At 42.3% G+C, this 17,295-nt stretch overlaps 2 protein-coding genes and 1 pseudogene across 2 annotated transcripts in view; 1 reads left to right on the top strand and 2 right to left on the bottom strand.

The window, feature by feature from the left end:
• LOC120457327 (innexin shaking-B) overlaps window positions 1–17,295 on the bottom strand; it is a 147,998-nt gene that overhangs the window by 93,191 nt on the left and 37,512 nt on the right. The window lies entirely within an intron of this gene.
• On the top strand, window positions 2,932–3,874 carry LOC120455723 (annotated as a pseudogene).
• LOC120457329 lies at window positions 5,900–7,356 on the bottom strand. The gene has a single exon (XM_039644837.2). The coding sequence runs from the start codon at window positions 7,244–7,246 to the stop codon at window positions 6,095–6,097; it is 1,152 nt and encodes a 383-aa protein (XP_039500771.1). The 5' UTR covers window positions 7,247–7,356; the 3' UTR covers window positions 5,900–6,094.

The following is a 17,295-nucleotide window of genomic DNA, read 5'->3' on the forward strand; positions in this document are numbered from 1 at the left end:
AATCGTGAGCAGCAAAAGGAAAAGCAACGGAAAAGTGTGGGAAACTGGGGGAAAGTGGGGGAAAGCGGCTTCAGGGAGGCGGAAGAAGCGATAGAGGAGATATTGCCGCGGAAATAGTCGGCTAGAGAAATACAGAAATGCAGAAATACTGAAATACTGAACTACAGGGAACGGCAACAATTGATTAAACCGCGGGGTGGCAGCTCAATTTGATGAATAAATTTGCGATACGCTTGCCGTTTTCCACTCGAATTTCAGGATTGAAAATCCCTGGCTGGAAAAATATTAGCAGTAGCTGGATGGGCGGAAATGTCTGCTTATTTCTAAACTGAGCAAATTGTTCATATTATTGGAAATGCAATAAAATATCAGAACCGATTAAAATTCATATTCAAGTTAAAATTAAAATTAAATCGAAGTGAAACATGCTAAAATTCCGACTTCTTCCTTTTTCCGCCTTTAGCCTGCTAGCAATTTTCTCTTTGATTTCCCAAAATTGAACTCTAGCTTACCGCAGAAATACTCCTCCCCCCCCCAATTGCCAACGAACTAGAACCCCACCACGCCCCCCTCACGAATACCGCCCATCTGCAGATGAGATTTAAAAAATAAATTGCGTACAATTTCCAACGGCATTTGCGAGCATATGTGGGTAAATTTGTGCTGGAAATGGAATTAGTAATGAAGTTTTGCCAATGCTTTATATGGACCACCTGCCCCGCGCCCCTCCCGCACCCCTTAACACCACGATGGCCCCTTAACCCATGGCAGCCGGTGCCGTGTAATTGCGTTTGGCCGCGCTCCTCTGATTTCTCTGATTTCCGAGTGGCTCGCGATTCGATGTGTTTTTGTGTGTGTGTGTGTGTGTGTGTGTGTGTGTGTGCGATTCGAAGTGCATTTTCAAGTGAAATTGAAATGGAATGCCAAGAGGGTTTCCATGCCATGGAAAGCCCCCTGCGAAATGGGAAATAAAACATTTCATTTAACAGCGTGAAGGTATGAAAAGGCAATAAATGTTAACTGCACCAACCGCACAATGCCCGATATTTGTGCGAATAAATATATATATGCGAACATATATACCTTTGGGCCTGCATTAAATGGGTAATTGGAAATGGGGTGGGGGGGGGAAATTAAATTCAATTTATTGAGCTCGCTTTCTGCACAGAACTTCAGCTAATTGCATCAAATTGAAAATGGAAATTGAATCGAAAGCGAATGCGAAACAAGCTCGAAATTAAAATACGAATGGGTTAATTGCAAGGGATAGTGCGCATATTTTTGAAAGCCTTTATTAAGTCGACATTCCATTGGTTTATCCTTTTCACCTAAGCGAAATAAATAATTACGGCAAATGAATGGCACGCGAGAAACCAAAACTATTTTAGTCCTAAATAGTATAATAAATTGAGTTCAAGTGTTGTCTAGTTATTAATTTTTAATGCGCTAATGTGCTTACCGCCCACAAAAAGTAATTCACTTCAAATCGGAAAATGAAATGTCAGTGGAAATTAATTTTCTAATTTTGTAAAAAGTGCACAATTTTGTCAGCTTTAATACCCCGTCGTTTTCCCCGTTCAACTTGAAATGTTTTCGACACAAAAACCCAAAATTAAAACCTAACCCATCCAAGTTTTGCTTAATTTTGTGCATTTCATTCTGTTGTGACTTTGGCTTCGACTCGGCCATAAAACCAAGTTCAAATTGCGCGAAAATGCCAGCTGCAGAGGCGGCGAAGAAGAGGAAGACGTTGGCATGACCCGCTGTCACACACTCAGGCACTCACACATACACACACACACTCAAGAGCACACGCACACACACACACAGGGGCATGAACACTAAGAGAAAGAGACTTAGCCAGTCTGCTCAGACATATTGCCAAATGCAAACAAGCAAACAAAGTTAAAGCTGGCTTCAGTGCACTCGAAAAAATATACATATCTGAAGTAGAACTTAAATTCAGAAAAATAGATGTTCGAATTAGAATAGAGGCCGAATTTGTTGTTAAGTATTTACACATGTGCAACTCCCATTTAAAGACCTCATACTAAGAATAGATTTCACATATTTACGCTTATTTCTTGCAGTGCACATGTGTATCTGTGTGCAAATGTAAAGCATAAGATAGACAATTACACTTTTGCCACTGCAAGAGGGAGACGGCGCGAGGCAGCCAGAAAGAGAGAGGACATTTAGATAAACGCCAAAAGGTAAATGAACTTTATCAACCGAACAAGAAACGGGGTGCACACCCACCCACACCACCCACACCACACACACACATGCACACACAAGCACACACATATACCGAACATACTGAACATACTGCCAGCGACTGCAATTGCAGCTGCAATTGTCTGTGTGCCTGTGTGGCTGTCTGTGTGTCTGTGTGTGCCATCCACTTCTGGTTATGAAATTGAATTGCTGCGCCTGCATTTATATTTATTAAATTAAGGAACGCATTAAATTTGCAAACATCATTAAAAACGTTTTGCTTCGGGTGTCACGAATTTGCGCAATCTTCAAGTGGCGTTAAATTGGTTTACAGCTTGCAAGGTGTCGAATAATTAAGGCCCAAACCACTGGGATTGAATGCAGGACAGGAAACCCTTTGAGGATGCAGAGGTAGCCAGTCGAAGATGCGCAGATTAACCATAATCCAAGTGATCTGCATTCAACCACTTTGTTAATTTAATGGAGAAGGCCACTTTAAGCAATGAAAACTATAAAGAAACACTGTGCTTTGAAGCTCAGTTAAATTGCTGCACAGAAAGACACAAATTTCATTTATAAATACAATTTCGTTACCTCCGATTACATTTGAGATTTTCATCGTGCAAAATACCTTTGCCACATTCAATTTAACATTTTCAGCAGCCAGCAAAAGTGTCAGCAGGAGTGAAAATCTAGAAAAAACTCTCTGGCAAAATGCTGGGGCAGAATGGGCAGAATGGTAGGAAAACATGCAAAGCGAGTATACGTATACGGAAGACAAACAATGTGAAATGTAGAAGGAGCTGAAGCAGATTTTCCGACTGCAGTAATAAATGATAAACAAGTGCAAGCTGGCCAAATGGGCGTGGCAGTGTGAATGTGAATGTGAATGTGAATGCGAAGGTGTAGGGGCTTTTCCATTTCCCAGTTGCTAGGCTGATATTGAAAACTGCTGCCTGCAAAGCTAAGCAAATGTTGTCCAGCATCAATGTGTCTGTGTGTGTGTGTGTGTGTGTCTTTTCACACTCTTGCATTATTTATGCAGGCCACCATTCGTGCGTGAGTGTGTGTGTGCGCCACGTACGTGCCTCGAACTGCAACGACAGCTGCTCCTGCCCCAGTTACCCGGAACCAGGATCCTGGATCCTGGATCCTAGATCCTCCAGCCTCCTGCCTCCTCCCTCCAGCCTCCACTTTGGGACCCTGTGTGCGCATATATATTTATTCCATGTACATATTGTAAGTGCCCCATGCCTCGTGTCAAACTTCTAATTAACCTCGTAATTCATGCAGCCTGCATGGCGCAAAAGAGCAGAATTCCGGGGAAAAGGACACGGGACGCGGGACGCAGGTCTGAGAACTCCGGCTCCGAACTCCGGACAAAGGGTGACTGCTGTCGTTTATTGTCCTGCTCCTGCGGACGGCGGAGCACTGGAGCTGCGGAGAAACGTGGCCGGGCAAGTGACCCAGAAATTACCAGTTACCGGCACATAAATGGCAATGTTTGATGGATTATTTTGGGCCTTATTTTAGAATTATATTTTCTGTTGCTTTACTCCACTTTATTTGGAAACCTCACAGACCTCAACTCCGGTATTCAAAATTACCAAATATGACAGTAAGATTTAATACAATAACTCCATTGTACAAGAGTTAGGAAAGGTAATGGGCTGTATATAAATATTTTACAAGCACATTAGACCACAAGGCAGTTAAATAATAAAGTACCTGCAAGAAATGTAATGGCTTAAAGTGAATTAATCAGAGTTTGCTGATTTAATTAATTGAACTAAAATTGTTAGCCTAAATTCAAACAGAAACAGAAATTAACAATGGAATTCGAAACCTGCAATAAGTGCGGCAATCGCAAAAAATTAGGCAATGTGAATCGAAATTACATTATTTAATTGGTTAGTTGGCCTGCTCAAGCGAAAAACAACAAGCCATGAAAGCAAATAATCATAAATTGAATGCAATTGTATGATTAATTGTTAAGGGCCAGCAAGACAGCCGCACAAATTGTACAAATTGCAATTTGTACAACAATTATAAATAGAATGCCGAATGCTGCGCCAGTTAAGTTCGCAAATATACAAATTATGCTGAAACCATAATTAAAGCCAGCTATCTGATTGTCGAGTAATATTTCAAAACTCACAGCCGTGGCTGCAAACTTCTCAGACTCGCCGCCCAATCAAATGTTGAATTGCCACTTATTCTGCGGCTGCCCCTGGACAACGACAACATCAAACCACAGCACTTAATTCTCCGAGGACCAGACTAGACAAAAAGTCGCTAAAATGGCTGAAAAAAATAAGCGGGGAACAAAGGGAGACACAAAGTCGTTATTGTCTTAGTTTTATTAAAATGCGTTCTTTTTTATATTTTTTTTGGGTGGAAAACAGCAACTTTGCCGGCCAAAAATTGTCAAAGGCAACGGCCAAAAATGGAACTCTGGCAACAACCATTTCTGCCAATTTGTGTGCAATTTAAAGTGTCCGAAAGGGGAGCCTGTGCTCCGTAGTACATACACAAAAAGTTGCCAACTATTTTACCATAGCTGCCAGGGAGGGGGGCAGTGTGGAGTGTGGAGGGGTACCAAAGGGCCCCAAAACTTGGCAGACACGGACACAGATGAGCAGACCGCAATGGAACTGACCGCGGGGACTCACTGGCCAAAAAAAAGAGGCAAACTTGCATCACAAAATGTAACTTAGCAAGTTTCTATCACTTCAGTTTCCTATTACTTACCCGTTTCTCTCAGTGCTCGCATGCATTGCTCATAAAGCGTTCAGCGGCCCTGGTCCACAGAGGGTTGGGTGGGGCGGGGAGGGGAGGGGAGCGGTGAAGCCAAGGGGCCTTTGGGGGGTTAACACTGCTGCATTAACGCTGACCGAAAAATCTCTGCAGCTGAAGTTGTTGAGCTTACATTTTTTTTTTGCAACCGAATAAAAAGGACAAAAAAGTATTTCGCGGACAAAGCAGCCACCTCCTACTACCCCACCCCTCTTACCAGCGGCGGTGCTGTTGCAACAATAACGGTACATTACAAGTGCCGGGCGAAAGCATCGAGTTAGTTAGTTTGCCGCCACAGCCCCCTTAGCCCCGCTCCCCCCCTTAGCACCCATGTCCACCATTTCTGCGGTCTTGTTAGTCTGGGCTGGCAAGTTGGTTAAAAAGTTGTTGATGCAGTTACTCCAGTTACTCCTCCTCCAGCCTGCCACGCCCCCTTTTTGCGACGACATTTGTGCTAATGGCTGCCAACGACCTGGACACCAAAACCGAACCAAACCACCCCCCCCTTTACGACGACCCTGCCCCCCTCCCCCCGCCCACATGGCAAACATGTTGCATACGCTGCGGCGTAAGCGAAAAATTTCCAGCGAACAGCATTTTGACCAAGCAAACACACAGCGGGTTAAGTGGGCGAGTTTGCCACAACATTTGTGTTCAAGAATAATTAAATTAAGCTGTCAGTCTGACTACAAATGCACTCACAATGATGATGCACTTTCATATGTACACATAACAAGGCTGATTTAATTGCAGTTCGAAACTACTTTTTTCACGCACTTTGTTTTTCGTCTAAATAATTTCATAAGCAAACCTTTGCTGCATAAAAGTCAACTATGTTGCTATTCCTACAATATAAATGGCATTTTCAGTCTACTATGTCGCCGCATCAATTTAAAAATGAATTTGTTATTTACTTATAAATTTTGATGAAAATTTTACAAGATCACATATGTTAAATTGCTTATGAAATATGGTCTTGCGTCCAAGTGTAAAGAGATCCAAAATATTTACAAAAAAAAGACTTGCGAAACAAAGAATTTTGCATTTAAAATCATGCCAAAAATCTTGCTGCTAATTGCGTCTAGTTGGGTTGAGTGTCTCCTGGTTTCTCAATGGACACCGCAATATTATCGTTGATATTATCGTTTTCCTCCAGTTCTATTTCCATTTCATCCTCGTAGGTGGTGTCCTCCTTCTGAGCATTGAGGAAACTTGGCGCCACTCTAGTCGCATCCTCATCAATGGTGAGCTGCAGGTCGATGTCCTGCGTGTAGTCTTCGGTGTGGTCCTTCATCTCGCGATGGGTGAATCTCATGAAATACGGACTGTCCGAAAGGAGGTCGCAATTCTCCATGATCTCCGGGCTGGAACAGGTCTGGAGCACCTGCCGACGTGGCAGCCCCGGAGTCTTTTCTACGATCTCCACGGTCACCATCAAAGGCGTTTGGGCCTGGGGACAGAACAGCCAGAGGTTATAGATATGGGTCACCCGGGGGCCGCTGGTATTCGAGTCCCAGGAGGTCTTCCACAGTATTATCAGGATGGGTAAACGGCTCTCCCAATCCTTGTAGATCCGGGCTAGATTTGCGTTTTGGGTCGCCTTCCTCACACTCTTGTAGATCAACAGACCCACACAGTTGCTCTTGCCCCTGTCCTCTGGCAGGGATTTGCCAAAAATCTTCAGGCACTTCGGCTCCTTGGCCTTCATCTCCATTATCAGAATCTCCTTGTGGCACATCAGGCAGTGACTGAGAAGCTGCCCAGGATTGAAAATCAAATCGCAGCTGCTCAGCGGACAAGTGATGGGCAGGTTCTGCAATCTCCAGTATTTCCGCACCTCGACTGCAGTATTTCTTAGCCGCTCATAGCGAACTTCCGGCGAACTGGTACTCTCATGCGGAGAAGTAGCAATGGCTTCTGCGCCGCCGCGCATGGGCACACTTCCGCCCGCCGGAAGTGACAGCTTGCAGTCCATGTAGAGACGCCTGCCACGGTCGGGCATTAGGCTCAGGCGGGTGAAGCAGATCTCGACCTCCTCATCGGTATCGTTGCCATCGTTTTCGCTCTCCAGACGACGCCCGTTCGCCATCATCGCCTCCGTGTCCAGGGTGTCCAGGGAGTACTCCGACTTGGCGAAGCCCAGGATGGCCGATATACCAGTCCCGGACCTGGAGTGCCTGCCCGATGCCCCCGAGGTCGATGGTAGCTCGCAGTCGTACTGGTTGCTTTCCATTTAAGAATTTTAATTTTAGTATACCTTTATGTAAATGCTGTTTTATTTACGAATGAGAATTGTGTGTGATGTGTTCTCGTCTCGATGTGAAATGGTACTGGTCAAACCAAAGGTAGAGAAAGTAAATAAAGTTTTGACAACTGATTTCATGAGCTACTTGAGTAGCTTATTTTTTCAACGATTTCTAGTATATGTGTAAATATTATAAGATTTTGATTTAAATGACAGTTATATGATGGAATCACAAGCGGTGAATTACGTCTTTAGAATGGATTCCTAGACTGCCACTGAAACAATACGACGATCAAAACTCTGGAGAACATTTTGTTGCATTTGCAATTTCCGGTTTCACACACAGACAGCCGCACACAGGCACACACACACATGAACATAGGCACACATAGCTGCAAAAGAAAATGCGAAAGAAAAATGTGTCAACATACAAGACAAAGCAAAACACAAACACAACTCAAGTTGCCTCTGTAGAACAACGGAATGCAACTAGAGGGTAAAAAGAGAGGGGAGTCGCTGCAGAGGGAGAGGGCAACAGTCGGACTAGAACTGCAAACTCCCTGCGGCCACGCCCCCTCCGCCACCACCGCCCACTGGCAACTCCTTTAGCTTCAAATCGACAATGGAATGTGCCGGCGCAGAGGAAGTGCGGTCCATTGCAGCAAAATCGAAGTTAAGTCAAAATATGGCAATCTCTTCTGAATATATATATAATATATATTATATATAAGATCCTCCACTTTTTTGTAATTTTTTAAATATTTTTTGTTATACATTTAAAAAGAAAGAAAAATTATTATTGAATCGATTTTGATTGTAAGTTGCAAGTACTTTGTTTATTAAAGCTTATATGCTTAATATATTAAAATAAAATATATAAAAAAAAGATGACAATAAGCTAATTTAAGCTAATATGCTTAATATATTAAAATAAAATATATGAAAAAGATGAGAATAAAAATGAAGAGTAAAGAATAAATGTCATTCTTTGGAAACTTGCATACATTCTTGTCGTGCAACTTGGCGGCAATAATAGAAGCGAGCTGAGTCACGTGCATGCGTCATTTGTTTATGGCTTTCTCCCTTTTACTTTGCTTTTACTTCATTAGTTTCGAGGGGAAGGAATCCAACTTCTTCTTCTTAGCCATGCTACCCTGCGTTTTCCCCACTTTCCACTTCCCACCACCCATTTCGTATCGCTTTTCCTTTCCGAGCTTTGAGCTGCAATTGTCAGCTTGCAGTGCAGCCAACCGCAAGTGGCAAATAGGCCAAATCCGCTGTATCCCCGGATTCGATGACATCTTTAAGACGGATTTGCATAGCTTACCGTTTGCTTTAATTGAGTTTTCACAATTTGACAGCCTGCCGGGGGAAAATTACAATTCGTCAGTAGCAAAACTCACCTGAAAGAAAGGAAGAAAATATTTTTGTCAGCAAATCAGCAGTCAAGAAGTGCTCGCGTGAAAGAACAAACAAGAGCCGGGTTTTAAAAGGTTAATTGAGGAAAATTCAACTTTGAGTTTGCACATTTACACGCACGCAGACCCCCGGGGCTGCAGTGGGGTTAAGCATGGTGTTCATAAAGCACGTATTCACACATAAAGATTTCCATTTCCCTGCTGCTGGCTTACAAACAGCCCAGACAACAATGTGTAAAACAATTGTACTCGCAGTTAATTTGTGTGGTACGACAATTTAGTATCACCTCAGCACTGGGAGAAAAAACGTGCAGAGCTCGGGTTCTCCTATCTAGCAATGGGATGGCATATCAAGACACATAGCCACATATTCAGTAGCGCATTCTCATGATTAACAAAGTTTATTAAATTAAAATGATTAAAATAATGATTTCAAATGTGAATACAGTTTGCCGAATGCTCAGTGTATGCTGTATGATAATATTACTGCGAGTGACACTCGCACACATGGCGTATACGCAATGTGCCAAAGTTTATGCGAAATTAATGTTAATTACAACGCGAGCATAGCTATCCATCTCACTCGCACGGCCGTGGCAACATCTGTGTCCTGTCAGGAAGTGGGCGGCAAGTGTGGGTGGCAAGTGGAAAATGGCGGGGTAATTGGTAACGGGGAATGGGAAATGCAATTCGCCAGCAGCGCATTTAACAAACTGAAAGCGCTTAAGCCGAAGGATTCAGCATCGAGTGAGTCGACAAAGGTGCATCGAATCGCACCGAAAGGGAATGATTAATAAGCGTAATCGATAGATGTGAAAAATTGATGCGTGATGGATGCACGAAGCGCGAATGAGTCTGTTTGTAAATTAAGACTCGAGGTACATCCACTTGGCACAGCAATTGAGTTTAGAGAAAGGGGAAACTATCGCGCAATCATGAATCGTTGCGTTCAATTAACGTTGCTAAGTAATCTTTTTTTGGGATCGTAGTTATTTAGGTGTTGCAAATGGATAGGAAGAGCAAAGTCTTTTGACAATAAGTTCCGCTTAGCCACTGATTAATTGTAGAATTAACTGAGCGACAGGCTTCATACAATTTCGTTTATAACAATAGCCCGAGTCATCGCTCATCTTTATCGAGCAATCAATCGAACTCACCTTTTGGAATGCCGATAAATCCCGCTTAAGCCATTCGCTTGCACAAAGGCAGGCTATTTTTCGTGTTTTATTTTTGCTTCTATATGTATGTAGGAGTATGTATGTATTTTTATTTTTCTCTATTTATTCTCTGCCTTGTTTTGTTTGCTGAATTGAACAACTTGTGCCAGCTGCGGGGATTCCCATGAACCAAGGAAGGACCTCCCTCGCCGTTTGCCGTGATGTGGCACAAATGGCAATGCGCTTAACGTGTTCCGTGTTGCTGCTGTTGCTGCTGCTGTTACTGCAATGCAACAAAGGCAGCCGTGCCACGCCCCATAGCCACAACGCCCCCGGAGGAGACACCTTGGCACCCACGCACAGACACAATTTATAAAAGCCACAACAAATGTCTGAGGCTGTAAACTTTCGGTAAATCTTTGCAGCAATGTCTGCCAGCGGCAGCAGCAGCAGCAGAAACAACAGCAACACTGGCTACAACAGCAACAATAGAAGACAAGGACGATGACGACGACGATGACGTCGTCACGCGGATGTTTCGACGCGACTCTGAAGGATTTTCATGGCTGGTAGCTAAGGCTTTCCCCGTTTCCCCATTTCCCCCTTGCCATTGCCGCTGCTGATACGTTGCACGTATGTGCTGCTGATGTTGCTGCTGCGCTCGGTGGCTTGTGTTGCATGTTGCCGTCAGCATGTCAGAGCCCCTAACACGTTGCAAAATGCGCTTACACACATGTAAGCACATGTTGGGAAGGAAAACGCGGCTAAAGTCGCCCTTTAAGTGCCCTTTACGAGCGGGAAAAGTTCATTCTCATAACAAACTCAAAATGTTAAAGGATGCAAGTTAATAAAATAACTCAAAAATAAATTTAAAATATACAAAATGCTAAAGGAAATAACTCAAAAAAAAAATTAAAAATATACAAATTATGACAAAACTGCTTCAAACTTAAGATCAATTAAACAATAACACTTAGATGAAAGTACAAGTTCTAACAAACAACCAATAGTTAGAAAGATGTTAGTTAAAATATCTATGATACATAGTTAAGCATGAAATTACAAAAAGCTGTAAAGAGACATCGATTTTATTGCTCGATTTCTTATTAAATAAACAATTTGTATCTGAATAATGGACTAATCTATAATTATAAACAAAAACTCAGAGTATAACCGCGCAGTTTCGACGAACTTCCACTTGCGAAACAACCAAGGAGAAAACGTACATTGTCAGCGTCTCAGTGTTTTGCGTGACAGCATTTTCTTGGCGCTAACTGTTAACATTCTACCAGCTTCCCAGCTTCCCAGCTTCCCAGCTTTTCCAGCTTTCCCGGCTTTCCCATCAGCTGTTGTTCGCCAGAGTCTTTGCTTTCATTAAGCTAATCCAGACATGATCATGCATATATATGCGCACCTGAAGGGAGCTTGTAAGGCGCAGACAGTAGCGTTGAACCCGAAGACGGGACTTTTCCTGATGCCCAGGCGTTTTCAGCGTTTTCAGTTTTAATATACACAAAAACATGCATGTGCTGGCTTTTTCCCGCTTTTTCCCGCTTTTCCTCGGGCATGACAAACTTTTTTATGTAAATTCTGAGGCTGCTGTTCGTGTTGTTTTACTTTCTGTTTGCACCTGTGTCCCTGTCATAAGAAAAGGTAGAGGAAAACTTTGCGCCGCAAAATATTGTTCAACAAAGGTTGAAAAATACGCAAAATAATAAAACAAAAGCAATAGCGAGTAGCAAGACCAAAAATCCCATCTAATCGAATCAAATTTCCCCGAACACACTTTTCAGGTCACTTCCGAACTTTTGCCCTAAACACTTGACAAACTTTCGATTGCCTGGGTTTTCGGTCAGTTCAAAGTTGAGGGATTCCCCAATCAAACCTTAACTTTTGGCCAAACAAAATTTTGTGGCCAATGCAGCTGGCATAAAAGCTGGAAAATTAATTGAAACCGAATAGATAAGTTCAGGAAGCGAACGAGAGCGCAAAGGCGGGGTGCCAATGATTGATTAAGTCCGGATTTTCCCAGGGAAGCGCGGGGGAAAGCCGGGAAAAGTCAAGTCGCATTGAATCGAAGCGAAGTGAGTGAGTCGAATGGAATGGAATCGAATCGAATGGAATGGAAGCAAGTGGAAGCGAATGGAATCGAATCAAGTGGAGTCAAGTCGAGTCATCATCAAATGCGATTAGACAGTCAGCCCGGAGATTAGACATTCGCACTGACCTGAGACATCGGCAAAGATATAGAGGGGAACCTACTTATACAGCCACATATATTATGGCCGGGCCGACGACAGACATCTGTCGATGGCTTCTCAACAGTCATTTTCCGACGAATACTAAATTGCCTCTAATCTACTTTATCATCGACACCAGGAAATAGACAGGGAGCCTCCGCGAAAGTTGCAGAAACAGCAAGGGCCATTTCCATTAACCACTTTCAACAATAATGTAGATGATGGAGAAAGTGGAAATTAGAAAACTGCCTTTCTTATCTTATAGTCCTATAATATTTTTTAAATAATGTAGAGCATCTAGTGAGTTCTTAAAGTTGTCTTGAAATGTTGCAACGCCCATAGACAAAAAGTTCGCCCTCGACTGGAGGCTTTGATAACATATCGCCCTATTTGAAATTAGACCTAATTACCCGTAATCATAATAAACGGGTATAAAAAACGAGGAAAAGCGTGGGAAATGTACGCAGGACACGGGACCCAAAAGTGTCGCCCCGTGACGGCCATAAATATGATGATAATTAAGTGTGTCTCGCACATATACTCAATTTGGCCTTATTAACCCAAAAAATGACACAGATATTAATTTTCCGCACACATGTGCCCGCTTTTCCTCCCAGTTCGCCGCGCACACACGCACAAAGCCTAAACGTAAACGAGTAAATTGGCAGATTTAAGCAGTAAACAAAAAAAGGAAAAAACGGCCAACGAAACATGGCCCAAACAACACTTCTACCCCTCTCATTCCACAACCCCTGCTGCCGTCTCTTTCGCCGAAGCGAAAGTATAAAGGAAAAAATGTCAACAATCTATTGACAGCTGAGACTGTAACTGATTGTAAGGAGTAAACAGAGGGGCAGCGCGAGGGGCTGGGAAATGCGGCAGGGGTGAGGCGCAAAGGGGGGCGGGAAAAGCAGGCCACGTAGCAAACAAAGACATAAGCGCCTCTCGCACACACACACACACTCACACACAGGGGGCATGGGCGTTGCATAGGGATTTTTCCTTATTTTTCTGGCCTTCCCAGAAATACTTAAATATTTAAATATATATTCTTCATTCAGTAAAATATTGTATTCGCATAGAGATAATTCGGAAAAATTATAAAAGTAAAAGCATATTAGAGACACAAATAATAATTTCCAATAAAAAAAACGTATTTTTAAGGACAACTTCCACTGAAATAAGCGAATTAACTTCGACTTTAAAACGCTTAACAGCGGATGTGTGATAAACAGGGCGAAAAGTAAACTGCGAAGTCGAATTTTCCTTGAATCAAGATTTATTTGCATTTAAACAACACTTCCAATCGGGGCGCAACATCAAACGGAATAAAATCGAAATTAAGCGAATGCGAAGCACCCAAATAGCAAAAAAGAGTGCCAGAGACCCCAAATTCCTCTAATTTAGATGTCAATAATTTCGTTTGTTTAGCACACACCCGACAGAAATACATGTGTGTGTGGTTTAGCCACTTTTTTGCCATTATTTTTGCACTCCCCAAAACCATTAGAAAATAAATAAAATATCAAAAAAATGTATATAGTATTGAGGGGTAGGGAGAATGTGTAGCATGTGTGCGCGATAATAATAACATCAAATTAAAATATTGTAATTCGTTTTTATGTATTCTTTTTTTGCTGCTCCTGTCTGGTTGGATTTTTTTCAAATACCCCGCACAAAGGAAATATATTCAGTTCGCTGTATGTGGCTTAATAATTGGTGGAATGTACTATGTAATGCAGGCGGTGGCAACTCACATTTCCAGGGTAACCAGCTGGTCGACCTTTGGTCGCACAACCAGCAGCTATCTAAGTCCTTCTCCTGCCTGCCCCATATATTTATGGCCTAATATATTATATATTTATGTGTCTGTCATTTAATAAATTCTGCTGATAATGTCATAGACATCAGCGTAAAGATGACCTCCGACCCCCGTGACTCGAACTCAGGGTGTGTATGTTTTTGGTGCCTCGCATGATTTGCTCCCATGATTTGTGTTGGTCAGAGTGGCAGAGGAGGAATGCCACGAGGAGTCAATTTTTATTGTTGTTTATTGTTATTTATTTATGTTTACGGTTTGCCCTTTTTGGCCAGCTTTGCTTGCCCCTTCTGATGCACGGGACGTATACGCAACTTGGGTTCGGTGGCTCGGGAGGAACTAAGTGGCTTTGGATGCTTTAATTAGGGAAACTGAATGCATACTTTGCCAATTGTTTTTTAAACTTTTCATGGTATAACTGTAGGTCTCATGCGAATACTCAATTTTTCAGGGCGTATGCGTAACTTAACGTTAAACATTGGGAATTAATGGGTTTTATTATCATAGTGCTTAAAATGTGCATAGTATAGCTAACAAGTTTCGAAGTATTTATGAAAATTTATCAAGTATCAAGCACACATAAATTAAAAACACTTCTTGATTTTGGCAGTAACTTGCGTGTAGCTTTAACAACGATAAATTGCCAAACAATTATAAGGTAAACACGCACGACTTTCTTTTTCTCCCTTCTTCAAATTTTCCCCCAACTTTTTCCGGCCATTATTTTACCGTATATGCAGCATTTTCACTGCTTTTTATTTGTTGTTCTTGTCGCTGACTCAGCTGTCGATGTTGCCCCCATCCACAGCCTCCACTTTCGACCCCATTTGCATATCACATTTACGAATTTTTTTGTGCGTTCTCAAGTGGGATTCATTTCGATACTCAAAAATTGCTCAAAAGCCTTCAAATTGTGATCCATAAATAACAGGGAAAAGAGCCAGGAAGCCCAAGTGATGGGCACAAAGGAAGAAGGCTGCTTTTGTACTTGAATCGATTGTTGGCAATGAAGTCAATTACATAAACGGCAAGGAAAAATAAGAGCGGCCGTTAAATTTGGAAATCATGAGGTAGTCAAATGATACGAAGAAGAGCCTGAAATAAAAATATGAGGGATGGGTAATGAGTTTAGATGAAAGGCGGTTATTTTGTTTAGGCAAAATGAAATGAATACATCGTTTATTTTTATGTAGATTTAAATTGATATAAGAGAAATCTAATGAAGTATTCAGTAGGAGGATAGACTTTCAACACATAATTGAATTTAAAACGCCCATTTAATTGAAATAAACGGAGAAACACGTGCTTAGCAAATATTAAAAGACGCTCAAAAAGGGGTGGCAATATAATTATATTAATTGGTGAGTGAATTAACAAGTCACAAAGAAGGCGGAAGTAAGACGGGCATAAACCTGAGTAGGAAAAGTGACTTGGGGGAAAATCAAACACGGGGTCAGCCGCCAGTCAACACCTGTCACGCCCCCCCTGTCCAGCCCCACGCCGAGTATTCCATTTGCCTGCCAATTTCCAACACCAGAGGGCGTCAAAGTGACGTGTCGTCTGGCTGGCTGGCTGGCTGGCTGGCTTTTCCCGCTTTTCCCACTTTTCCCGCTTTTCCCGATTCTTCCTCTTTTTCGGCCCCATTCGTCACTCTCCTCCCCTCCTTGCCACCTTGGCTTCCTTGCATTTACCGCGCCTCGCCGAGTCCCCTTTCCTTTTCGGTATGTGAAGCATTTAAAAGTCACTTAAGTGGAAATTAAAAAGAAATTATTCACTTTGGCACAAACGCACATACCCGTACAAACTCGTGCCAGTGTTTTCCCAGCTTCCTTTGCCTCAATTGCTTTTTTATTTTTTACAGATTTATATTTTTTATTTGCTCTGCTTTTATTTGCTCTGTTTGTTTGTTGTTTGCTGTAATTGTTGTGGTCTGCCTCATTATTTGTATCTGGTCAAGGGAAAGCGGTGGAAAAGCGGGTAAAAAGCGAGCCCCAAAGCAGATACCACTCCCCTCTCAAAAAATCCCAGCTCCATCCCCTTTAATTGTGGTTCATTTTCCGAGTCTTTTGAGTTTCGGGTCCTTTGGGCTTCTAGCACATTTCCTACATTTTCCTACATTTAACCACAATATTTTTGTGGAATTGCTCGCAAATTGTTTATTGCTGACCTCAAAGCTATTCGGGGATTATGGCCAACAGAAACAAGGTGTTGGCCATCATTTGCCCTATTTTCTGACCCCCGAGCTGGCTTTGGATTAATTTAAATGGCACTTAGTGAGTGATATTAGAGCAGAGTTTATGGCGCTAACTTGTTGCTCTTGTCGAAAATGGGACTACCCCGATTACATTTTATCTTTCAGTTAATTAAATGATCGTTTTAATTATGGGATTGAAGGAAAATATTAAGCTTACACTTACTTACTTGCCAAGCATTTTGATGAAACCCAAAATTTAAAAAACTCCCATTTCTGATTTTAAGCTATCGGTCTGCACCTAAATTACATATATGCATATTGAGGACAGAATATAAGCTTGCTCCTAAATTCACCAAAAGCTAAGTGAAACTCAAGCGTGAAGAGCTCCTTTATTTGTTTCATGCGTTTGTTGGAGGATATATGTATGTTGAAGGATATATGTCTTCATAATTTGTCCCCTTTTATTTCTTGCATTTGTTTCATGTTCAAAGCAACCATTTTTTGATGTCATCCGCGGCCTCATCAACTTAATCATTGAAGAAGAAGGAGCAATTTGCCTTGCACAGATCCTTCGTCCTTTCGCGCAGCGTCCTGCCTAAAACTGAAAAAGCGGTGAAAAGAGCAGGGCGCAGCACAAAAAAAAAGGAAAAAGAAGGAGGGAAAATAAATAATGTGAGAAGAGGAAACATTCAGCTTCGTTGACGGCGACCCATTGACCAAGTTAAAAAGGCAAGAGCTATACGGCATACACTCGTATGGGGATATGGCCACACATGTATGAGTTATGCAAATCATATATATGATATATATTTTCCTCTTGCTGCGGAGGCACTTCAAATGCGGCTTGGGGCCGCGGAATCAAGCGCCAAGAGACCTCATAAAAACGACTAACGCGACTGGCTCACACAGATACGCACTCACACTGGCGCACATATTGAGTTGCGGCTTAATGCCACACAGAGACACACACACAAGCACACCGACACACACACATAGGGGTTCAAAGTTTGGCAGAAGGAGCGCAAAAACCAAAACAGAAATATTTCGCTCCACTTTTTTGTACGAGTTTTTTTTTTTTTTAATATTTTCTTCCCACAAAAATTGTGTCATGCCATGTGCTCGGGATTGCATAACCCCCTTTTCAGGAGGCCTGCAGCCCCTTTCACCACGCCCCTGTCAGCCACAGCTTCATTTGGCAACAGAAATATT

This window comes from Drosophila santomea, chromosome X (assembly GCF_016746245.2).
Source record: "Drosophila santomea strain STO CAGO 1482 chromosome X, Prin_Dsan_1.1, whole genome shotgun sequence".
In the NCBI taxonomy this organism is placed as follows: domain Eukaryota; kingdom Metazoa; phylum Arthropoda; class Insecta; order Diptera; family Drosophilidae; genus Drosophila; species Drosophila santomea.